A 26,227-nucleotide genomic window follows, 5' to 3' on the forward strand; every position below is an offset into this window, starting at 1 on the left:
CATTTGTTTTGCTTTCTAAGCTCCATGCGAGGCTCTTTGCACGATCCCCTGATTGTTATAGGAGGGGAACATTTACAGACAGTACATGTTGTGAGCTGCAGAACGACAGCATATGAAAGAGCAAATCACCAGGTCTCCACTATTGTGAGACTACAACCCCCAGCATTCCGTTACAGCCTTCTATTACCCGGCAGTATGAAATAAACAATCACATAAAACCTAATGCATGAAATAAAGATGATTGGTTATGTACTGCGGGGAAGTGAACGGTAATAAATGTGCCATCCAGTGATACAGATGGCCATACAAGCCTGCTGTATTATTACTATGCCAGGGAAAGAATGGCAGGTAGTTATTATTTGTAATAATTATTGTAATCTGGGGGTGGAGAGGGGGCAGCCCTTCTCTACTTAGTCTATATGTGTTTGTTTCCCTATAAGCCCCCTTTTCCTGGTTAGTTGCTTGCATATTTATATCATTCTCTACTTTCTGGAATGAAAATTGGCTATGTATTTACACAGCAGTCTATATGAGCAAGCAGATCTGGAGTGTAAAGCATGTAGGATAGGCAGTGGCATAACTAGAAATGACTGGGTCCCAACGCAAACTTGTGAACGAGCTTACCCGACCGCCCCCGCTGCCACCAACTACTTATTTGCATCACCCAATCCTGTGACTAGTCAAGATCTGTCTCTCAATCATTAGTCCAGAGAATCACACTGCCTCCGCATCATGAATCCTGGTGCCATCCCTCCCCCAGGTAAATGATGCAAACAGCCATCCACATGACTAATTATCAGACCAGACCACCTTCTTCCATAGCTCAATGGTTCTGTTTTGATGCTCATATGCCCATTGTAGTCACTTTTGGTGGTGGGCAGGGGTCAGCCATACTCTAACTTTTAGAAGTTGGCATGTGGTCGAAACCCAATTGAGGGGCATGAAGCACTCCAGCCTGAGCTTTCTGGGTGTAGACATGCCCCTTTTTGAGATGCCAACCTTTTTTCCGGGGAATACCCCACATCTTTCACAATGTGTCATGTCTCTTTTCGTGATGAATCATGTGCCTGCAGAGCATGTATGGGCACTGGGGCAGCAGTATCCTGGTGCCACATAATTATAGCTCTTGGAGCTTTGCCTTCCAGGAGAATGCAGCTCTTCATGTGCTTGGAGATTTTCCAACTCTTTGAGGAGTTAAGAAGGTCTCCCGTTTTTCTGTGAGTGTCCGGGGAGAGTTGGCAATTATGGGGTTAGCATAGGCACTTTGACCACTCAGCACGCTGCAATGCCATGTGTGTTCTGACCTCTTTTTTTTTCATATCCAGCATTAACTTTTGTGCGTGCTACGGTAGCACTGACTCCACAAGCGTGTCAGTGAGCCTACGACCCTGTCTCTGCACAGTTTGCCACATGGACATCATAGCTTCCTACATTTCCTTCATCCTCCCCATCTTCTGAACATCCCATCCTGCCACCCCCAATACTGTGCCCACTGTGCTTCCCAATAGTATACTGCAGACACCACACAAAATCCCCTACCACATAGATTATGGCCTCTTCAATAAATTATTGTCACACAGTTTTCTCCAAAATATTTGTTTCCAGCAAATCTGACAGTAATAGTGCTGCAAAAGATTGTGTCCCCCAGAATAATTGTGCTAAACTAATACTGTGCCAGGGTGCCCCGTACAGTAATAGTGCTCCGAAAAGTCCCACCAATAGGAGGTGGTGATGGTGAGTACAATTAAGGAATTCAAGAGGGGCCTGGATGTATTTCTGGAGCGTAATAATATTACAGGATATAGCTACTAGAGAGGGGTCGTTGATCCAGGGAGTTATTCTGATTGCCTGATTGGAGTCGGGAAGGAATTTTTTATTCCCCTAAAGTGGGGAAAATTGGCTTCAGCCTTATGTGCTATGTTACTTCGTTAATAGTAATAGTTTGTCTTCTGGAGTACACTTATTGGTAACAGTGCCTACAATAATAACAACACCCCCCACCCCCCCATTGTGCCATAGAAGTAATAATGCCCCTATAGGGCCCATACTAGTAATTATGTTCTCCATAGTCCGCCATTAGTCATAAAGCCCACCATAATTCCTTGTAATAAGGTACCTGTACAAAAATACCCCCTTATAATGTGTGCCAGTGTAAAATATCTCCTTATAATGTAAATGTTTGCCAGTGCAAAAATACCCCTTTATAATGTGTGCCAGTAAAAAAATATGAGTGCCAGTACAAAAACACCCCCTTATAAATGTGTGCCAGTATAACAAATCCACCTTATAAAACGTGCCAGTACAAACCCCTTTTACAATATGTGCCAGTGTCCCCGGTAGAAGCAGTATCCCAATATTGTCCCCCTTATAATGTGTGCCAGTACAAAAATGTCCCCTTATAATGTGTTCCAGTGCCAAAAAATGCCCCGTCATGTGTGCCAGTACAAAAATGCCCATTATAACGTGTGCTAGTACAAAAAATGCACCCTTTTAGTTCCCACAGTAGAACCAATGCCCCCATACTAGTGCCCCCAAGTTATAATAATGACCCTGTATAGTGGCCCAACGGTATGCTGCCAAAGAAAATTAACAGGCTCAAATACTTAACTCCCTGCCACTCTCAGGATACGGTGCCGGACACAGACCACTTCCAGTCTGTGTCCTCAACTGTATGCTGTCCGACTGAAGCAGCTTGATGGAGATTTTGTCATAATGCCGCCTGCGCTGGCCTCTGATAGGCTGCAGGCATCACTCACATGACCCGTTGCAGCATTTAACTCTATCGCCAAACTGAGAATGGTGATGCAGTTGTGAATATCGAGAGATGAGCACTTCCACAATGGAAGCACTCATTAGTTAATAGTGCCAGCCCAGTACCCCTCCCCCATGAGGTGGCGAGGTGGTGCCCCATGCGGTCGCATCCTTCGCCGGATCCTAGAAATGGCCCCACCATTCCACAAGACCTGCTGTTTTGGAGATTTTCCTGATACAGTTATCTAGGCGCCAGAATTTGACCCTTGTCAAAGTCGGATCAATATACTGTATGTATATAATTTTAAAAAATGTTAACAGCCAACTGGAGAGCTAAGTGTCTACTTTCACTACTAACATAAGTCAGTGGGTTTGTATTGTATTATATTTACACTGAGCTGTCAAAAATGAGCAATCTGTGCTCCTGCATGGGTTGTGGAGCTATGACCTAATGTGCCCTGCCAGCCAGATGTTGATAGAACTTGTAGCTTTGGAGAAGACAAGAGAACCCCAGGCTGGCTGCACTGATAACAGTCTATCATAGTATAGCTATAGCGCCTTCCACTTATTTCCCTTGCTTTCTAGCATTTTTGAAGACCACGTTGGCTGTTGTCCAGACTTTGCTTCTTGAGAACATTCCAGGAGCATTGAAGATATTATCTAAAATAGGCATGGAAAATGGATGCAAGATGAGGTCTTAAAGAGTTATTTTGAAGACTCTCCAAAAGGAATGTAAACCTTGTACATTTCCTTATGTCACCAGGACGACGGGAAGTAACCTCCAAGACCGCCAGAGACATGCTGTCTTCATAAAATTGCGCAACATGTGATCTTACTTCACTTTAATGTTCTCCAGAGAAGATCTTTCTATAGATGATGAAGCTCAATTTTCAGTTGAGTCCATGATTGTTTGATGAGTCAAGTCCAGCCATAGATATATATGCCATTGAAAGATCAGTCTTGAGCCAATGAAAATTAGGTTAGCAAATTTTAGTTGGTCATTATTATCTAATCTTGACAGATTTTGGGGCTATTAAATGGGTGGTCCTCCAAATGTACTCTTTTATACATAGAAGGTGAGAGGTTCTTCTGGTGGTCGGCTGTACAGGTGAAACTTACAGGTGAAAATTAGAATATCGTGCAAAGTTCATTTATTTCAGTAATGCAACTTAAAAGGTGAAACTAACATATGAGATAGACTCATTACATGCAACGCAAGATATTTCAAGACTTTATTTGTTATAATTTGGATGATTATGGCTTACAGCTTTTGAAACTCCAAGGTCACAATCTCAGGTACCCTTTGCTCAGGGGGTATGGATTAATTAGCTGACTAGAGTGTGACACTTTGAGCCTAGAATATTGAACCTTTTTACCATATTCTAAGTTGCATTACTGAAATAAATGAACTTTTGCACGATATTCAAATTTTTCGACTTTCACCTGTACATTTTGCGTCCTGGTCATACACAGGGGGTTGTCCAAAGTGATCAATCACTGTAAAAAATCACCCAGGAATGCCTATAACTAGATGGTTGCTGGTGGTAAATATTTTGAGGTGATGTCTCCATTCCAACATTGTGGAATGGAGACATTTGACCTGTGGAGCAACAGTATCTGAGCAGCCACCTACACTCCTCATGAATGCTGATTGGATTATATATCTCCATAGCACCTTTCTTCCAGAAAAAGTAGATGTGTATGCATCCCATTGGCCCCCTGATTACGAGTTCAAGGTACTGTTTAGTTGGTAGGTACTAATTCACTGATCTTGGTGGCAAAATGAAATAGATTTTTCTCCATGAGAAGTAAAATAAGGATCAACTTCATATGTGCTGTTTATAGTATTCATAGTTATTAGGGAGATTTTGTGGGCATGCTCTAGGCCATTAAAGCCCTTCCCTCGTGTTGATTTAAAGTTGGAGGTCCTCTTCTAGCTTTCATGAACAACCAAACTATCTATCTTCTATACTAATAAAAGCCCTGTGTGCGTGCTCAGGGCTGGTGTCCGTGCGTGTGAAGATTATTGAAGTGCACATGCGCGGCGCACCGGCCAATCAACACACGGCGCCACCAGCGCGCCGTCCTATCACAGCCACCCCACAGGCCGCCTGTACCGCCCACACCTGTGCCGGCCAATCAACACGCGGTGCACCACACGCTGCCCGCACCGCCTACACCAGTGCTTTGTCCTATCACAGCCACGGTAGTATGCCAAAATAGGGGGACTGGTGGGTGGAGAACCCTCCAGGTCTCACCTATTTCTGAATAAAACCCTTTTGGGCGCCAGTAGTGGTTGATTGATAATGGTGGTTTAGCAAGTTAAGTATGTAATAGGTTTTGCATCAGCTTTATATTAGTAAAAAAGGAGTGAAGGTAAAGGGATGTGTATAGAGATATCAATGTGTAGGATAAAAATGTATATATATACACACACATATGTAAAAAATCTGCATAAGAGATCAAATGATTGTGCACATATATAAATATATAAATTCTGCTAAAAGGATAAAAAGGATAAAAATTGTACACTGCATACCGTCTCAACTTTTTTAAATATATTTTTTTTTAATACTTTTTAAAAATATTTTTGGAAATATTTCTCATTTATTTATTTATAAATTCAGTCCATGACGTACCCTACCGACACACCTAAATAAAGGTTAACAACCCCCCCCGCCTTTCTCTTCCCCCCTTTCCCGATTTGTCCCTACTAATATTCGCCTAATATCAGCCCCACACCCTGATCCCCAAACGATTTTAGAATAAAACAAGAATGACTCGATAGGAGCCTTACATATGGCATTTTTTTCAGAAATAGTTGAGACCTGGAGGGTTCTCCACCCACCAGTCCCCCTATTTTGGCATACTACCATATTCTATATAGGCAGACACCCTTGTCCACCTGACTAAACCCGGAGCAGCCTCTAGTACCTAGCACTTTCTTTCCACCCCACTCCTATAAACCCGAGGCGCCTCAAGTCTTTCAGATCTAGTGGAATTCCCTCCAATAGATCTGTCTGACCCTCATACTTTCTTTCTCTCTCTTATACCCTATCACAGCCACCCCACACGCCGCCTGTACCGCCCACACCTGAGCCGGCCAATTAACACACAGCGCACCACACGCTGCCTGCACCGCCCACACCAGCGTGTCGTCCTATCACAGCCGCACCACACGCCGCCTGTACCACGCACACCTGCGCGCCAGCCAATCACCGTCTCTTATAGTGTGCTCTCTCAGTCGGAGCGCCGCCATTACGTCCATCACAGAGTCGCACAAATTCCAGTACTGTCAGACACACACAGCAACCGCTGCCAGCAGTATTAGCCACCAGTTGCTACCAGTGGTCTCAGTACCACCAGTCAGTCCCAGCATTCAGTGCCAGCCATCTCAGCCATCAGTCAGTGCCACCAGCCACAGCCACCAGTCACAGTGCCAGCAGTCTCACCCACCAGTCAGTGCCATCCGTTTCAGCCATCAGTCAGTGCCACTAGTCTCAGCCACAGCCAACAGTCTCGGCCACCAGCCACAGCCACCCGTCAGTGCCAGCATTCTCAGCTGCAGCCAGCACTCAGTGTTAGCAGTCTTAGCCACAAGTCGCAGCCAGCAGTCTCAGCCACAGCCACCAGTCAGTGCCAGCAGTCCCAGCACCACCAGTCAGTACCAGCCGTCTCAGCCATCAGTCAGTGCCACCAGTTACAGTGCCAGCAGTCTCAGCCATACAATGTGGTCACTGTTCCTACTAATGTTTATTCACTACTGTTCTAGCGCCGTTATTGTAACAGGCTTATTGTCTAGTAATATATAATGACTGAACTAATGAAGTGTTTCCTCATGTTTCTGAAGCGGTATCTGACGCAGGATCATGAAACTAAAGTGTGTTAAGATCAATCTCTTATGCTTTAAAATACTGGTAGGTATGGTTCTTCCATTCCCTGCATATATTGGCGTCCTAACACACCCTGCCCTCTGTATAAATAATTATCCCTGTGCAGAATCTAGCCATGACCATCAGAGGGCATAGCTCTGTTAGCATGACAGTCCATACAAACTGACAGCACAAAAACAATCTTTGCCTTGCAGATACCCAGGTGAGTAAGATTTTGGAGGTGCTTTTAAGGCTAGTTTATCCTTTGAAAAAATGGTAAACTAGGGGAAGAGACAATAGTGAGCCCCATCTGCAGGAGAGGAGATTTGAGTTTTATGCTACATTAAAAATAATTTTCATTTTTGTAGCCCTATTGAGTCTTTTATTTAGGAAGATCATTACCAGAAAACAAATTATGCATTTTGGCCCAGGCCTCCCTCTATTTGGCTCAATAACTTTTACCTCTTTTATGGATTTCTTTTATTTTCGAACAATAACACACAGAGATACAGTAGTTAATGGGTTTGTGTATTAATCTCGGGACAGTGGTAGCAGTTATCACAAAACATTTCTGCTTCTCTTTTTAGATGTTGATGAATGCCAAGTCCATAATGGAGGATGCCAGCAGCGGTGTGTCAACACCCCGGGGTCATATCACTGCGAGTGCAAATCGGGCTTCCGTATCCATGCAGATAGCAGGTCATGCATTAGTAAGTAATCACTAACCACTATTACATTCTTGCTTATAATCTCATTTTATCCCTTTGGCACCAAGCTGGGCTCATATTCCCATATTGTTTGGAATCCGGACAAGTTTTACCCTGCAGAGTGCCATCCCAGTTTATTGTATATCATGGCTAGTTCATAAGTACACTCATAAGCTTGATTGTCGAGGCCCCCATTTCATTTGTTTAGGAAATGTTTGGCTCCTCTCGTATTTTAATGGAAATCTGTGACCACTAGACAACCTAGAACGCCATGCTGTGAAGGCCCTAGCCAAAGTTCACCGAAGTGGAGCCCTCGAAATATTACATTTTTTCAGAGCCAGATATGTGCTCAGAGCAGTACAGTTGTAAATTCCCATGGTACAGAGATTATGAGATCTATGCACCATGTGTTGGTTCCTGTTAGATTCTGATGATGGTGCCCACCAAATTATGAGACCTATGCACCATGGGGAGTTTGAGTTCTTGTCAGATTCTGATTATGATACCCACCAGATTTTAAAGGGCTTATCTAGGATGTATAAAAATCTTGGAGTAGAAAGGGAGTGTGATAAAATAAACAATACATATTACTCACTTTCTACTTCAAGGTTTCCCTGACCATCCTTTTAATGGCGGGACCAATAGCAGCTTTGCTGTGACAGGCTGTCAGTCATGTGACACATCATGGATCTGCACTGCAATGCGGCATGTTGCCATATAAGCAATACTCGTATAAAAATATAATAATTACTCAATAAATCTTATACTAATAAATAAACACAAACCAAAATTGTGGTAGAAATTGGCCGTGGCCTTTTATTAAGGGTTACATCAATATAATATTATAAACACCATAATAATTAAATAAATAAATAACCAATAAATAAATACTCATTTTAAAAATTCATTGAGTCCACAAATTATCCCCCCAGCAAAGCTGGGTGACTAACCCCCCTTCAATATCGGACCACGACTTCTTCTTCTTAAAACAAGGGAGGGCGGGCGGGCGGGACGACGTCCTCTTCATCCAGGCTCCGCGGCGGACAAGCTCCGGACCTGCTGCGATCCTCTTTAAATATTCAATTTTCCCGCCCAAGAATATCAACCACCAATCAGGAACAGGCAGAAAACAGGTACCTCAGCAACAGGTAAGCAACCAGGTACCAATCAGAATCTTCACTTAAAATCACCTCAGAAAATGTAAAGGAATCGTATATTAACCACCTCCGGACCGCTGTACGCACAGACGCGTCCTGGAGGTGGTTGATTCATTCCTCCTGGACGCGCCGGCGCGTCCTCTCGCGAGACGCGAGATTTCCTGTGAACGCGCGCACACAGGCGCGCGCGCTCACAGGAACGGAAGGTAAGAGAGTTGATCTCCAGCCTGCCAGCGGCGATCGTTCGCTGGCAGGCTGGAGATGTGTTTTTTTTAACCCCTAACAGGTATATTAGACGCTGTTTTGATAACAGCGTCTAATATACCTGCTACCTGGTCCTCTGGTGGTGCCTTTTGTTTGGATCGACCACCAGAGGACACAGGTAGCTCAGTAAGGTACCACCAAGCACCACTACACTACACTACACCCCCCCCCCCGTCACTTATTAACCCCTTATTAGCCCCTGATCACCCCTGATCACCCCATATAGACTCCCTGATCACCCCCCTGTCATTGATTACCCCCCTGTCATTGATCAACCCCCTGTAAAGCTCCATTCAGATGTCCGCATGATTTTTACGGATCCACTGATAGATGGATCGGATCCGCAAAACGCATCCTGAAGTCTGAATGAAGCCTTACAGGGGCGTGATCAATGACTGTGGTTATCACCCCATATAGACTCCCTGATCACCCCCCTGTCATTGATCACCCCCCTGTCATTGATTACCCCCCTGTAAAGCTCCATTCAGACGTCCGCATGATTTTTACGGATCCACTGATAGATGGATCGGATCCGCAAAACGCATCCGGACGTCTGAATGAAGCCTTACAGGGGCATGATCAATGACTGTGTTTATCACCCCATATAGACTCCCTGATCACCCCCCTGTCATTGATCACCCCCCTGTCATTGATTACCCCCCTGTAAAGCTCCATTCAGACGTCCGCATGATTTTTACGGATCCACTGATAGATGGATCGGATCCGCAAAACGCATCCGGACGTCTGAATGAAGCCTTACAGGGGCATGATCAATGACTGTGGTTATCACCCCATATAGACTCCCTGATCACCCCCCTGTCATTGATTACCCCCCTGTAAAGCTCCATTCAGACGTCCGCATGATTTTTACGGATCCACTGATAGATGGATCGGATCCGCAAAACGCATCCGGACGTCTGAATGAAGCCTTACAGGGGCATGATCAATGACTGTGGTGATCACCCCATATAGACTCCCTGATCACCCCCCTGTCATTGATTACCCCCCTGTCATTGATCACCCCCCTGTAAAGCTCCATTCAGACGTCCGCATGATTTTTACGGATCCACTGATAGATGGATCGGATCCGCAAAACGCATCCGGACGTCTGAATGAAGCCTTACAGGGGCATGATCAATGACTGTGGTTATCACCCCATATAGACTCCCTGATCACCCCCCTGTCATTGATTACCCCCCTGTAAAGCTCCATTCAGACGTCCGCATGATTTTTACGGATCCACTGATAGATGGATCGGATCCGCAAAACGCATCCGGACGTCTGAATGAAGCCTTACAGGGGCATGATCAATGACTGTGGTGATCACCCCATATAGACTCCCTGATCACCCCCCTGTCATTGATTACCCCCCTGTCATTGATCACCCCCCTGTAAAGCTCCATTCAGACGTCCGCATGATTTTTACGGATCCACTGATAGATGGATCGGATCCGCAAAACGCATCCGGACGTCTGAATGAAGCCTTACACGGGCGTGATCAATGACTGTGGTTATCACCCCATATAGACTCCCTGATCACCCCCCTGTCATTGATCACCCCCCCTGTCATTGATCAACCCCCCTGTCATTGATCACCCCCCTGTCATTGATCACCCCCCTGTCATTGATCAACCCCCTGTCATTGATCAACCCCCCTGTCATTGATCACCCCCCTGTCATTGATCACCCCCCTGTAAGGCTCCATTCAGACATTTTTTTGGCCCAAGTTAGCGGAATTATTTTTTTTTTTTCTTACAAAGTCTCATATTCCACTAACTTGTGACAAAAAATTAAATCTCACATGAACTCACCATACCCCTCACGGAATCCAAATGCGTAAAATTTTTTAGACATTTATATTCCAGACTTCTTCTCACGCTTTAGGGCCCCTAGAATGCCAGGGCAGTATAAATACCCCACATGTGACCCCATTTCGGAAAGAAGACACCCCCAGGTATTCCGTGAGGGGCATATTGAGTCCATGAAAGATTGAAATTTTTGTCCCAAGTTAGCGGAACGGGAGACTTTGTGAGAAAAAAATAAAAAATATCAATTTCCGCTAACTTGTGCCAAAAAAAAAAAATTTCTATGAACTCGCCATGCCCCTCATTGAATACCTTGGGGTGTCTTCTTTCCAAAATGGGGTCACATGTGGGGTATTTATACTGCCCTGGCATTCTAGGGGCCCCAAAGCGTGAGAAGAAGTCTGGTATCCAAATGTCTAAAAATGCCCTCCTAAAAGGAATATGGGCCCCTTTGCGCATCTAGGCTGCAAAAAAGTGTCACACATCTGGTATCGCCGTACTCAGGAGAAGTTGGGGAATGTGTTTTGGGGTGTCATTTTACATATACCCATGCTGGGTGAGATAAATATCTTGGTCAAATGCCAACTTTGTATAAAAAAATGGGAAAAGTTGTCTTTTGCCAAGATATTTCTCTCACCCAGCATGGGTATATGTAAAAAGACACCCCAAAACACATTCCCCAACTTCTCCCGAGTACGGAGATACCAGATGTGTGACACTTTTTTGCAGCCTAGGTGGGCAAAGGGGCCCATATTCCAAAGAGCACCTTTCGGATTTCACTGGTCATTTACCTACTTACCACACATTAGGGCCCCTGGAAAATGCCAGGGCAGTATAACTACCCCACAAGTGACCCCATTTTGGAAAGAAGACACCCCAAGGTATTCCGTGAGGGGCATGGCGAGTTCCTAGAATTTTTTATTTTTTGTCACAAGTTAGTGGAAAATGATGATTTTTTTTTTTTTTTTTTTTTCATACAAAGTCTCATATTCCACTAACTTGTGACAAAAAATAAAAACTTACATGAACTCACTATGCCCATCAGCGAATACCTTGGGGTCTATTCTTTCCAAAATGGGGTCACTTGTGGGGTAGGTATAATGCCCTGGTATTTTAGGGGCCCAAATGTGTGGTAAGGAGTTTGAAATCAAATTCTGTAAAAAATGACGAGTGAAATCCGAAAGGTGCTCTTTGGAATATGGGCCCCTTTGCCCACCTAGGCTGCAAAAAAGTGTCACACATCTGGTATCTCCGTACTCAGGAGAAGGTGGGGAATGTGTTTTGGGGTGTCATTTTACATATACCCATGCTGGGTGAGATAAATATCTTGGTCAAATGCCAACTTTGTATAAAAAAATGGGAAAAGTTGTCTTTTGCCAAGATATTTCTCTCACCCAGCATGGGTATATGTAAAAAGACACCCCAAAACACATTCCCCAACTTCTCCTGAGTACGGAGATACCACATGTGTGGCACTTTTTTGCAGCCTAGGTGGGCAAAGGGGCCCATATTCCAAAGAGCACCTTTTGGATTTCACTGGTCATTTACCTACTTACCACACATTAGGGCCCCTGGAAAATGCCAGGGCAGTATAACTACCCCACAAGTGACCCCATTTTGGAAAGAAGACACCCCAAGGTATTCCGTGAGGGGCATGGCGAGTTCCTAGAATTTTTTATTTTTTGTCACAAGTTAGTGGAAAATGATGATTTTTTTTATATATTTTTTTTTTTCATACAAAGTCTCATATTCCACTAACTTGTGACAAAAAATAAAAACTTCCATGAACTCACTATGCCCATCAGCGAATACCTTGGGGTCTCTTCTTTCCAAAATGGGGTCACTTGTGGGGTAGTTATACTGCCCTGGCATTCTAGGGGCCCAAATGTGTGGTAAGGAGTTTGAAATCAAATTCTGTAAAAAATGACGAGTGAAATCCGAAAGGTGCTCTTTGGAATATGGGCCCCTTTGCCCACCTAGGCTGCAAAAAAAAAGTTTCACACATCTGGTATCTCCGTATTCAGGAGAAGTTGGGGAATGTGTTTTGGGGTGTCTTTTTACATATACCCATGCTGGGTGAGAGAAATATCTTGGCAAAAGACAACTTTTCCCATTTTTTTATACAAAGTTGGCATTTGACCAAGATATTTATCTCACCCAGCATGGGTATATGTAAAATGACACCCCAAAACACATTCCCCAACTTCTACTGAATACGGAGATACCAGATGTGTGACACTTTTTTGCAGCCTAGGTGGGCAAAGGGGCCCACATTCCAAAGAGCACCTTTCGGATTTCACTGGTCAGTTTTTACAGAATTTGATTTCAAACTCCTTACCACACATTTGGGCCCCTAGAATGCCAGGGCAGTATAACTACCCCACAAGTGACCCCATTTTGGAAAGAAGAGACCCCAAGGTATTTCGTGATGGGCATAGTGAGTTCATGGAAGTTTTTATTTTTTGTCACAAGTTAGTGGAATATGAGACTTTGTAAGAAAAAAAAAAAAAAAAAAAAAATCATCATTTTCCGCTAACTTGTGACAAAAAATAAAAAGTTCTATGAACTCACTATGCCCATCAGCGAATATCTTAGGGTGTGTACTTTCCGAAATGGGGTCATTTGTGGGGTGTTTGTACTGTCTGGGCATTGTAGAACCTCAGGAAACATGACAGGTGCTCAGAAAGTCAGAGCTGCTTCAAAAAGCGGAAATTCACATTTTTGTACCATAGTTTGTAAACGCTATAACTTTTACCCAAACCATTTTTTTTTTACCCAAACATTTTTTTTTTATCAAAGACATGTAGAACAATAAATTTAGAGCAAAATTTATATATGGATGTCATTTTTTTTGCAAAATTTTACAACTGAAAGTGAAAAATGTCATTTTTTTGCAAAAAAATCGTTAAATTTCGATTAATAACAAAAAAAGTAAAAATGTCAGCAGCAATGAAATACCACCAAATGAAAGCTCTATTAGTGAGAAGAAAAGGAGGTAAAATTCATTTGGGTGGTAAGTTGCATGACCGAGCAATAAACGGTGAAAGTAGTGTAGGTCAGAAGTGTAAAAAGTGGCCTGGTCTTTCAGGGTGTTTAAGCACTGGGGGCTGAGGTGGTTAAAATACAAAAGGCGGGAAAATAATAAAGACATAAATTAAATTAACCCTCACCCTAATGCTCAATGGCACCATGGTGGGCATTCAGTATAACTTCTGTGCCCACTATCATTGTATAGCAATGAAGATGGCTGTATCTGTATACCACAGATGTCTCTCCACGTGGCGCAGTACTGCACAATTTGTACAGTCTCTAACAGGCGCTCCCAGGTGGCATTATCTCCATCATCACTACCACTGTACACACACTTCTCAGTCATGGTATGCTCTTGCTCGTGACACACGGTATTGCTTACAGGCTGCAGTCTGGCTGGTCTTGGTTACAGGCCTGTCTCTTACATAGGCCTTGGCTTCTTCCTGAATGCTTCTCTGTGATGTTCAGCTGCTCGGTGGCTTTATCTTTACCCTGAGGCATTATATCCTTTTGACTAATACCAATCACCTCCACTATCTTGCTAGCTACACATTAATTAATGCTGGCTTTGTTTCCAGCAGCAGCTTTGCAATTCTGTTACTGCCTCTGACCATGTGGCTTGCCTGCTTTATTATTTATAATCTCTCTGACATGTGCTCTCTGTGTGCAAATTAAGTTAACTTTAAAAGGCCCATTTTCATCTACACATTATCCAACAGTAATAATACAATTGTTGAGAAGATGTCAGCACAAATTTGATGTTGTCTTCAACACACACATCTTCAATGCATAAATTTATATCATGGAATAAAATTATGCAGTGTAACACAGTGCATTAAATCTACAATTACAGTACAGTACATTACACCAGTGCTGTCCATCTACAATGTCCTTCCCAAGGTATATGAGTCCTGACGCCAGAGTGCTGATATGTCGTCACAACCTACCTGAGACATTTCCCACCATTTGACGACTACGTCCAGGTCCTGTACAGAACAATTTACCCTCCTTAGTGTATAGCAGTACAAGACTCACACAGCACATATGTAGCATATCATTGTAAGTTTACAACATGGCATATTGATATGAATGCAAGCACATGGCACACTTAAGTGCGGGAATATGTAATGCTGTATGTAAATAGCAAGCACTGATCACCACAACAGTCAACAGTAACTAAAGATTTCTTCCAATAAAACGAAATAGATATAGGAGGCCTGAGATACTAAAAATACAGAGCTGCAAAACACGGACATCGGCCATGTGCGTTCCACATTTTTCCGCACATGGCTGGCCCTGTGATAGAAATGCCTATTCTTGTCCGTGGCTGCGGACAAGAATAGGACATGCTCTATGTTTTTTGCGGGGCCACGGAACGGAACTACGGATGCGGACCGCACACGGTGTGCGGCCCTATTGAAATTAATGGGTCCGCATCCATTCCACAAAATTGTGGAACGGATGCGGACCCATTTATACGGATGTGTGAATGGATCCTTAGTATCCTTTTTTTAAAATGTTTGCATATTTCACGTGTTTACTGTATGATTGATTGTTGTGACTGTTGTGACTGGAATTGCCCTTTAAGGGACACCAGCGCCCTCTAGTGCTGACTGTGTTGCAAGAACAGTTTGCCAGACAGCACACTGAGTGATCAGTCAGCCAGGCGTGCAGAAATAGCAACACGACTCTCCTAATTGCACTGGCAAGCACGCTCGTGAAATCATCACATTAAATTTTCTCAATGTTGCTTTGTTGCTGTCATTATGAAATGAGTCCCTTCAGCCTCCAAGTGTGCGGCAATCTGCTGAGGCCAGGCTTGGCAGACACCGCACTGACAGATGTCATTCCTTTAGTGTGTCTTTCCTTGTCAGTGGCATCTGTCTTACTGAACTCCTTCCAGGATTCGGGGATGACGAGAATTTTTTCATACATTGTGCACTCGCTTGCACTTTTTTGATCCTTTAAGAGAAGCAATTCTCTTTTTCAATGGAGCTTAATTTGGGGGTGGAGGATCTCTACTATTTTTGAGACTCAGACAAGAGATGCTGGCATTAATAGCGGCACAGGATTATAGTCAATTAGCGTTTAAATCGCTGAAGCCATGCTGCAAGCTGGCAGTAAACATCTCCGCTAATTGCATATTTGTATCTGTCCATTTTCACTGATTACAGGAATTTATCTTCAGATAAGGGCGTTATTAGGGGGCTATTCACACCTGTGCATTGGATGCCTGGAGATGTTTTTGACTATAGAAAAATGTATAATGTAGTCTCATTAATTTTTTCTATAGCTCGCAGATTCAACAGTGACACCTGCAGGCCAAACAGGTAACTACAGCCTGAGGAAATCTAGGATTCTATCACCAATATGAGGAACTTAATCAGTTAATATAATAAAATAATAGACATGCAATGTAAAAACCAAGTAGTCACATGAAGTGTGATCACTGTGCATCATACCACATACCTGCACACTGTTCACATATACTGTGTCCTTGCATGGTGGTCATGTTGGTTGTCACCCAGCTTTCCCAGGCACAGATATATCTAAGAAACAGCTGTGGATCACTGAAATTCCAATCTTTATCGCCCACTTAAACATCGCTGGTGTTCTGCGCCATCATAAACTTCAGCACTCTGCATGGCCTGATCCTTACTAAGCTGTAAATGACCTTCCTTGCATATGGATCTAGTTTACCAGATATGAATACACATTTCAGGCTTGCTGGGTAACATACCATCATCTGCTTCAACTATAATATATATACTTTAATGGGGGATGTAAATTGCAGTGGGTACAGTCTCTTAAAGGCACAGTAGGCTTACTGGTTCTCACATGAAGGTGCAGTTATTCTGTAAGTATAGTATATACAGTTTATTACACTAGCACTAGTCCTAATGGGCCCTCAAGTGCCTTACTTTGGGGACACCTCTACATTCCGCTGATTATACTTGCCTCAGCAACCATCCTCCCACTGTTCCCAGGCAATGGTGTACTCATCATGGAGGTGGACCTTGCCACTGCTATTTGGCCCATGGTGAGAGTGGGCCTGGCACTCCTTCTGCTGTTCCAACATAAAACCACAGAGTTTTACAGCTTACATTCAGTTCAATGGTGGCTGTATAAATTCCTCTGCACTGCGCTCCCTCTAGTGGTGGCCGCAGGCAAAAAGTTATAACAAACTGTGTAAAGGGAAGCAGATTAGCAGAACTGTATGTCAAACATTTCTCTATTTATTTATGTCAGTTTTTTTAAATAAATATGTTGAGTAAGTGTGCCACATTTCCAGTTTGACAAGACCATTTTTATGGATAGTTGGCCAAATAATATCTTCTGAATAAAATATTGGTGGAGGCGCAGAACTGCACCCACAGGTGGGGATCAGCTTGCTGGTCACAAATAGGCCCATGCAAAGTGAGTACTTGAAGCTAAGGTGTATACACCTCCACTCACTACTCATGTTAGTATCCCAGATGCCTAAAGAGTGCTCCTACAACTGTGCAAGGTTTAGAACGGCCGGGCGCTGACGTACAGGATGCAAGGGGTGGGCTGGAGAGCAAGTGTGATTAAGTGACTCACCTCAGGCAGCCACACACCCCAGTGACACCAGTGGAGCCCTTTTAATGGTGTCAGGTACTTTTTAAAACATGATTTTTCTCCAAGAACACCATTACTGAGTATTTAATCAAAATCCGTTTCTGAAACTTGGCAGCTTGACCAGTACAAACATTTAAATAGTTCGATATGCTGGTTCTGATAACAGGTTCACTTTAAGGCAACAGTATAATGCGTTGAATTTAACTGGCATATTAACGCATCAGTACAATGCTTTGAATTGAAACAGTATACTAGTGCAGTTATACAATGCGTTGAACTGCACAATTTTAAACAGTAGCAAAATTGCAGCGGGTTTTTAGGAAGAAAAGGTGCCCTTGCACTGCATAGCCAGTAAAATGTATGGTGCATTGCTAGGATTTCCAGGGAATATGCCTATAAAAAAAACTGCAAATGCTTCATTTAAAAAAAAAAAAAAAAATCTGCAAGCACTGCAGGATTTTGATTATTGCAGTATGAAACAGGGGCGTTGTTAGGGTCTCAAAAGATCCGGGGCCCAAGCCCCAATGGAAATGGCCCAATTCTCTAAGTCGCCAACCAACAAAATTTTGAATCAAAATCAGAGGTTTTTAATCAGCAAGTGGTACAACGCGTTTCGGGGACAGTGTTCCCCTTTGTCAGGTACAGAATGCTTGCATACAGTATTGAGAATGTTACACACATATAAATACCTCAAGAAACCGCCAAAACATTGGGGGTCAAGGGGTGGGAATGGGTGGTGCCATTGATCTAAAATGAATATACTGAGTTTTTATAAATTTTTATTAAAAAGTCATGTGAAGGCATAGGGAGGGTTAAAAATGGTGGGGTAAGTGGTGTGTAAAAGCTTTATTAATTTGCAATAGGAGAAGCCTCTCCGCAATGCCCGGTGCTTGCCGAGGCAATCGCGCTGTGGAGGCGCTCACGTGACTGGGATCTGTGGTCACGTGACCGCCGCTGCCCAGCAACGAGATGCTGAGGCAGCCCGACCCAGTTGAAATGTATGTGCTGGGGGAGGGGATGCATTGACGTCACCACGTCGGCCAGTGTGATGACATCATCCTATAAACACGTGAGATTTCACACTGTGTCCTCAATTAAGACGGCCGCGGCGGCCTCTACGTGATCAAATGGATAATTTTTTATTTTTTTTTACTGGATTAACCCATGAAAGCCCTCAATTTTAATCTGGTATCTGAGGGTTTCAATGACGGAGGGGAGGGGAGGGGGGGGGGGGGGCGCGATCGCCGTTCCCAGTCATTGCACCCTCTACATACAAAGAAATTTGCTTTGTGGCGAAGTAGAGAAGCAGCCGTATTGAATTTTTGATAACTTCGCTCATCTCTAGTGCTGGGAGTCAGCCATCCACTGATCTAATATAAATGACCTATCTTTCACAAGTAAAGTGGTGGTGGGTCAACAATAACGTATCAGTGGGGGGCTGACACCTGGTACATTGAATGGGAGCTGAGCTGCAGTAGCATGGCACAGCCATTTCACAGTGGGCAAATCTGTCTGCTTCCTCCTCCCCACACTGTGTTAGTGCTGATGGCTGTGGCTACTGATAGCAGATGAAACGTTGGGGTTCCTCAGTGTCAGACACGGCAGGCTGTTCCGGCAGAGAACAGCCTGCTGGCGTTCACCGCCTCTGGCATTGTCGGATTCTACAGATCACAGCCGGATCCCTGTTCACTATAATGGGATCCAGCAGTGATCTTGCCGCTTTCCAGCATAAATAGCGGATTTCAGCTGGACAAAAAACGTTGCATGTAACAGTTTTTGGTCCTGCCGACAGCCGGCATTTGTGCCAGATCAGGCAGCCGTATCCTCTTGCCCTAGATGAGAACACAGCCTAATCGATCAGACATGGATGACCTATCCTTTAAATATGGTATTCAAATGTTGGTAAGACTTATGGGGACAGTCAGGCTGGGGTCCTTCCTTCATTATGTTCCTTGGGTAATAAACTGATAAATATTCGCCGCTTACAAGCTACACTTACTAGTGACCAGATAAATCAGGAGTAAAGTGAGTGGCTAAAATTTGCACGCGCTCTTTGTTATTTTTCTCCTCTCTAAATATTACAATCACTTCCCGGACAAGATATGTCATTAATTGGGTCTCGCGAAATAAGTGCTGTTCTGTTCCAATGCCGTCTCCCACCTCCTTCATAAGACTGAGGAGCTCTGAAGTCACGAGTGGTGCGAACATTTTAAGGAGGGAATTTTGCAACCCAATGAGATATCCAGACAATAGTTATGATATGTGTCTCTGTTTAGGCGTCTACTGAAGGGTTTTTCAGTTTCATTTAGTCTCCTTATCATAAGCAGGAATTTTATAATACAAAGGCTCCAATAAATAAAATCCAACAAAAACCTTAGCACTGTCATGACTGCCATGTTCCTCTGCCTGTGCTGGTGGCAGTAGAGATCCTATTAGATAAGGCTGAATGGGGATTAGTGAAGGCCCCTAGTGGATTAGGTCGATTGATATCCATTCTCCACGATGGTCTAGGATGGTTTACCTAATATTCTTCTTAGTTTGTGGACCCTGTTCCCTCTTGTCTGACCAGAATGGTCCAATGTTGGAGCGAAACGCCTCATTTTTCTGCTCTCTCTTCTATGTAGGCCTATCTCTGATGCATGAGGCATCTAGACAAAAGGTGATTAGAGTTGAGCGGACACCTGGATGTTCGGGTTCGGCCGAACTTGAAAAAAGAATTCGGGTTCGGGACCCGAACCCCATTGAAGTCAATGGGGACCCGAACTTTTGGCCACTAAAATGGCTCTAAAATAGCCCTGGAAAGAGCTAGAGGGCTGCAAAAGGCAGCAAAATGTGCTTAAGAGCATGGCAAATGCTCTGCAAACAAATGTGGATAGGGAAATGAATTAAAAAAACATAAATTACCTTAAAAAAAATAAAAATGAGGAATAATGTAGGTGGAAGAGTTTGAGGAGCAGCATTGGGTGCCACCCCGCTATGAACATGCTTCATCCCCATCCTCCTCCTCCTCCTCCAGTAGTGGGTCCTGGCTGGCCAAATTTGTACCTGGCCTCTGCTGTTGCAAAAAACCTCCCTTTGAGACACTTCTAAAAGACTGGCCTGAAAGTGTTAGAAATGACCCCTCTTCCTCCTCCTCCTCCTCATCCTGGGCCACATCCTCTTCCATCATCGCCCTAAGGCCTCTTTCACACGGGCGTTCCGGAAAAAGGTGCGGGTGCGTTGCGGGAACATGCGCGATTTTTCCGCGCGAGTGCAAAACATTGTAATATTGTAGATTGTATTATTTTCCCTTATAACATGGTTATAAGGGAAAATAATAGCATTCAGAATACAGAATGCAAAGTACAATAGCCCGGCTTCTCTTCTGTCTTCATCTTTGCTGTGTGCAGGAAAAGGACCTGTGGTGACGTCACTCCGGTCATCACATGGTCCGTCACATGATCTTTTACCATGGTGATGGATCATGTGATGACCTGAGTGACGTCACCACAGGTCCTTTTCCTGCACACAGCAAAGAAGAAGACAGAATAGAATCAGGGCTGCGCGAGCAAGTGGCTTAAGGTGAGTTAATTTATTTATTTTTAATTTTTTTTAACCCCTCTGTATTCAGAATGCTATTATTTTCCCTTATAACCATGTTATAAGGAAAAATAATAATGATTGGGTCTCCATCCCAAACGTCTCCTAGCAATCGTGCGTGAAAATCGCACCGCATCCGCAATTGCTTGCGGATGCTTGCAATTTTGACGCAACCCCAGTCATTTCTATGGGGCCTGCGTTACGTGAAAAACGCACAAAGAGGAGGATGCTGCGATTTTCCCGCAACGCACAAGTGATGCGTGAAAATCACTGCTCGTGTGCACAGCCCCATAGAAATGAATGGGTCAGGATGTTGGGGGAGTACTCAAAACAGTGCAACAGGGCACACAGGTCTCACTATGGCCTGCTGCTGCTCGCACAGTCTGTCCAGCATGTGCAAGGTGGAGTTGCACCTGGTGGGCACGTCGCATATGAGGCGGTGAGCGGGAAGGCCGAAGTTACGCTGTAGAGCAGACAGCCAATCGGCGGCAGGATGAGAACGCCGGAAGCGAGCACAGACGGCACGCACTTTATGCAGCATCTCTGACATGTCAGGGTAGTTGTGAATGAATTTCTGCACCACCAAATTCAGCACATGCGCCAGGCAAGGGATGTGCGTCAAACCGGCTAGTCCCAGAGCTGCAACGAGATTTCGCCCATTATCGCACACCACCAGGCCGGGCTTGAGGCTGACTGGCAGCAACCTTAGGTGATGTGCTAGAAATCTCTAACATAATTGAAGGGACAAACCCTGGAAAAAAATGATTCTGTCCTGAGCAACTCCTCCAACTTCAGCCTTAAAGAATCTTAGTGTGGCAGGGGTACAGCAGTCTGTAATCTGCGTATCAGCGGGCTGTAATCAGTTTGCTGACACTGTTTTCTAGGATACTCCTAAGCCCCCCCCCCATTCAGTGACAGCATTGGCAGCATATATGTTGCTGCCTGGAAGGAAAGTTCAGAAGACGCCTGCTCTTGGGATCCAGCAGGAGATATGATGTTTCCGTGTCTGTCAGAGTTGTCCATTAAGTACATTTTGGCAGATATAGATCGTGTGCTCCTTACACTTCTGGCAGCTCCATCTACGACCAGATCATACACGCATGTCTGTCTATTCCCCCTGGAACTAGCAACAGCCCAACGTGAATCCCATCCCAAAGAAATGATTTAATAGAGAGAACAGCTGCAGCTTGTATGGAGTTGGTTGCATTCTCAGTAGACATATGATCTGCACAAAGTCACAGATCACATTAGCGAAAGGAATGACATTGTTTCCGTACACTAGAGAATTGGTGGTAGATAGAAGAACCGTCTGACATTGGTCCTTCCGAAGGAAATAGTCATGATTTACACTTAGTTAGGATTTAAAGGGGTATTCTGGTTGTTAGAAGTCATCCCCTATCCACAGGATGGTGCAGCTGCTCCATTCATCTCTATGGGAATTCCGGAGCTAGAGGAGCACTGTACTCGGCTATCTCCAGAACTCCCATAGAAATGGATGAAGCAGCCACGAGCATGTGCGACCACCCACTACGTTCATTTCAGGGGGCTGCAGGGGGTACAGGACCCCCATTCTCATAATGGGTGTAGGTTCCAGTGGTAGGACCCCCCACTGATCTGAAAGCTATTCCCTATCCTGTGGATAGGGGATAACTTCTAACAACCAGAATATCCCTTTAAGCTGACACTGCCATCTGGTATTTTACTACATTTCAATGACCATGGATATGGTTGGGCAGATATCACTTGGGGCCCCCGAAAATGCCAAATCCACCCTTTTGATTCAGGAGAGACAGCTGTCGGCCAAATCAGCATCTTAAAGGGAACCTGTCACCATGAAAATCCAGTGAAATCTGCAGGCGGTATGTCATAGAGCAGGAGGAGCTGTGTAGATTGATATATAGTTTGGGGGGGTTTTTGCGCACTGGAGTCATGTGGGACGTCCTACTCACTGATTATCAGCCTTCCCTGTATGCCTAAACATTTAGAATTAGCTGTCAATCACTTAATAGTACTGGCCGCATGCAGGGTCAGATTGGCCATAGACCCTACAGGGAAATTTCCTGCTGGGCCGATGCCCAAGGACCCGCTCAAGCCCTCTTGATGGCCGCAGGCCAAGTACATAATGGTCAACGGCTACAGGTGCTCTCCTGAACTGAACTATGATCCAGTTGAATACTGTGGTGAGGGCGGCAGTATTTTGAGCTGCCCTGTGGTATTTGCTTCTGCTGGGGCAGTATTTTGAGCTGCCCTGTGGTATTTGCTTTTGCTGGGGCAGTATTTTGAGCTGCCCTGTGGTATTTGCTTCTGCTGGGGCAGTATTTTGAGCTGCCCTGTGGTATTTGCTTCTGCTGGGGCAGTATTTTGAGCTGCCCTGTGGTATTTGCTTCTGCTGGGGCAGTATTTTGAGCTGCCCTGTGGTATTTGCTTCTGCTGGGGCAGTATTTTGAGCTACCCTGTGGTATTTGCTTCTGCTGGGGCAGTATTTTGAGCTGCCCTGTGGTATTTGCTTCTGCTGGGGCAGTATTTTGTGCTGCACTGTGGTATTTGCTTCTGCTGGGGCAGTATTTTGTGCTGCACTGTGGTATTTGCTTCTGCTGGGGCAGTATTTTGTGCTGCACTGTGGCGTTTGGTTCTGCTGGGGCAGTATTTTGTGCTGCACTGTGGCGTTTGGTTCTGCTGGGACAGTATTCTGTGCTGCACTGTGGCGTTTGGTTCTGCTGGGACAGTATTCTGTGCTGCACTACAGTATTGCAGGCTCTGCGTAGTTCTGTTGGCCCTGGCTACTTGTTTTGTCCCCACTTTAAGTTCCCAGTCCGTCCCTCCCCACAGGACTCCTAAGCATACAAACGGCATAGGTTTAAATGAGTAATTTCACCATTTTTACTGAATCTGTTCGCTTCACACTTTATATCAATTCTTCAGCTCTATAACCTGCTGCCTCCAGATTGCATTGCGTTTTGTGGTGAAACCTTTAAGAGCTGGTTCTTGCCTTTATTTAAATCACTTTCCACTGTCCCGCTGATGTCTAAGACCTGGACAGCATGACATTTTTGGAAACTTGGGATCCAAAGTTGCACCAATAGTCAGATATTAGGTGCTCTCACCAATGTGTCCATGACAGTTGACCACAATAGTTATCCAAAATCATAGACCTCCTACACCCTTGGCTCTTTATTACACATTAGAACCATGCATGTGGCCCCACCATTATTTATGATATCATTCTTGGCACATTACACCAATTTTGATAATTGAATGGCCTGGTGCTCCATACATAATAAGTGGTCTGCAGACACCAACACATTTCTTTATGGCCACCTTGTTCACCTTGATGATATTGTTATAAGAGGGTTCAGAGACTTTTTAAGGACTGTGGCTTTGGTATCTGTGTCCAGGGCTGTTAGGCTGTCCATTCATTTCTCACATCAATAGCACCAGAAGGGGCACCCCATGTTCACTTGCTATGGAAACCTTTCAATGTAGTCCCTTTCCAAGAGCGATGGTCTTGTATTTTGACCCTGACAGAACATTGACCCGCTGAATGTCCTCACTGTTTAGAGAGAATACAAGAAACTCGTGGGGATCTCAGTCAGTGTTTACTACGGCAAAAAATAAATATTCCGAGTGATTCCAGCTTACTCCTAGAAATTGCTGACAACAACATCTTGTCAGGCCTAGGACAGAAGAGGTATTATTGGGTAAAGGGGCCGGAGGTGGCACTAGGCCAGCACTAGTAGATTTAGTTCACAGGAGGATTTGCTCAGAATCGGCTTCTGGTTCCTATTATCTGTTCTAGATGGGAATGCGGTTGTTTAATAATAATTCATAGTAACAGTCAGTTTGCCACTTAGCACTTTAAGAGGACTGCATTCTGTCGCACAGAAGATAATGGTTGTGGACAGTGTGCGGACTGTTGCCTAATTCTAAGCATTTTCTAATAGAGCTGGAGAAACTACTGAGAAACATTGCTATAAGATTAGACAGGGCTGGAAATGCTACAGTCACCAGAGGGGTTGTCACTCAACTTATCTAGGACCCTGAATGGTAATCTCTGTTAATGAATGGGAACATTCAACTTGCGTTGACTTAGGCTCCTTTCACATCACCGCTTCTCCTTTCCGTTCTCCGGCTCCGTTGAGGAGCAGGAGAACGGAAAGGACAGATTCTGCAGATAACTGAGACCTAACTGAGCGTAATGGACCCTAAAGACCCCATAGACTATAATGGGGTCCGTTCGGTGTCCGCTCAGAATATGATTTTTGAGCGGAGACGAAAGTCGTGCATGCTGTCCGCATCTTTTGTGGCCCCATTGAAGTGAATGGGTCCGCACCCGAGCCGCAAACTGCGGCTCGGATGCGGACCAGAACAACGGTCGTGTATGAGGCCTAAGGCGGATAATACTACGGCAGACAAAACATGTATTTCTGAATTTATCTACTGTGGGGATTCGCTCTGGTAGACAGGCTGGCGGACGCAGTATAGAGGCAATTACAAAGTCTTTAACTTAAATAGTTCAGTGTTTATTCACACAGAAGGCAAAACAAAATAACAGTTCGCAGTCTTGGTGTTTGTTCACACCATGGAAAGTCCACAGAACAGAAACCTTCACCTTGTTAGCAGTTTTTCATCATGCGGCTCTCTGCTTCACTGTGAGATGGAGGATAATCCACACCACCTGATTAACCACCTCCGGACCGCCTAACGCAGGATCGCGTTCCGGAGGTGGCAGCGCTGCGCACAGTCACGCATATACGCATCATCTCGCGAGACGCGAGACTTCCTGTGAACGCGCGCACACAGGCGCGCGCGCTCACAGGAACGGAAGGTAAGAGAGTTGATCTCCAGCCTGCCAGCGGCGATCGTTCGCTGGCAGGCTGGAGATGTGTTTTTTTTAACCCCTAACAGGTATATTAGACGCTGTTTTGATAACAGCGTCTAATATACCTGCTACCTGGTCCTCTGGTGGTCCCCTTTGTTTGGATCGACCACCAGAGGACACAGGTAGCTCAGTAAAGTAGCACCAAGCACCACTACACCCCCCCCCCCCCCGTCACTTATTAACCCCTTATTAGCCCCTGATCACCCCTAATCACCCCTGATCACCCCTGATCACCCCATATAGACTCCCTGATCACCCCCCTGTCATTGATTACCCCCCTGTCATTGATCAACCCCCTGTAAAGCTCCATTCAGACGTCCGCATGATTTTTACGGATCCACTGATAGATGGATCGGATCCGCAAAACGCATCCGGACGTCTGAATGAAGCCTTACAGGGGCGTGATCAATGACTGTGGTGATCACCCCATATAGACTCCCTGATCACCCCCCTGTCATTGATTACCCCCCTGTCATTGATTACCCCCCTGTAAAGCTCCATTCAGATGTCCGCATGATTTTTACGGATGCACTGATACATGGATCGGATCCGCAAAACGCATCCGGTCGTCTGAATGAAGCCT

The 26,227-nt window shown here is 44.7% G+C and overlaps 1 protein-coding gene across 3 annotated transcripts in view; it reads left to right on the forward strand.

Moving 5' to 3' along the window:
- Positions 1 to 26,227, forward strand: part of MEGF6 (multiple EGF like domains 6) — a 454,527-nt gene that overhangs the window by 346,875 nt on the left and 81,425 nt on the right. For all 3 annotated transcript variants that reach the window (XM_040429988.1, XM_040429983.1, XM_040429994.1), the window contains one exon: positions 7,211 to 7,333. In XM_040429988.1, the coding sequence (XP_040285922.1) occupies positions 7,211 to 7,333 (123 nt within the window). The remainder of the gene's footprint in view (positions 1 to 7,210; positions 7,334 to 26,227) is intronic.

Source organism: Bufo bufo, chromosome 1, assembly GCF_905171765.1.
Source record: "Bufo bufo chromosome 1, aBufBuf1.1, whole genome shotgun sequence".
NCBI classification, from domain to species: Eukaryota; Metazoa; Chordata; class Amphibia; order Anura; family Bufonidae; genus Bufo; species Bufo bufo.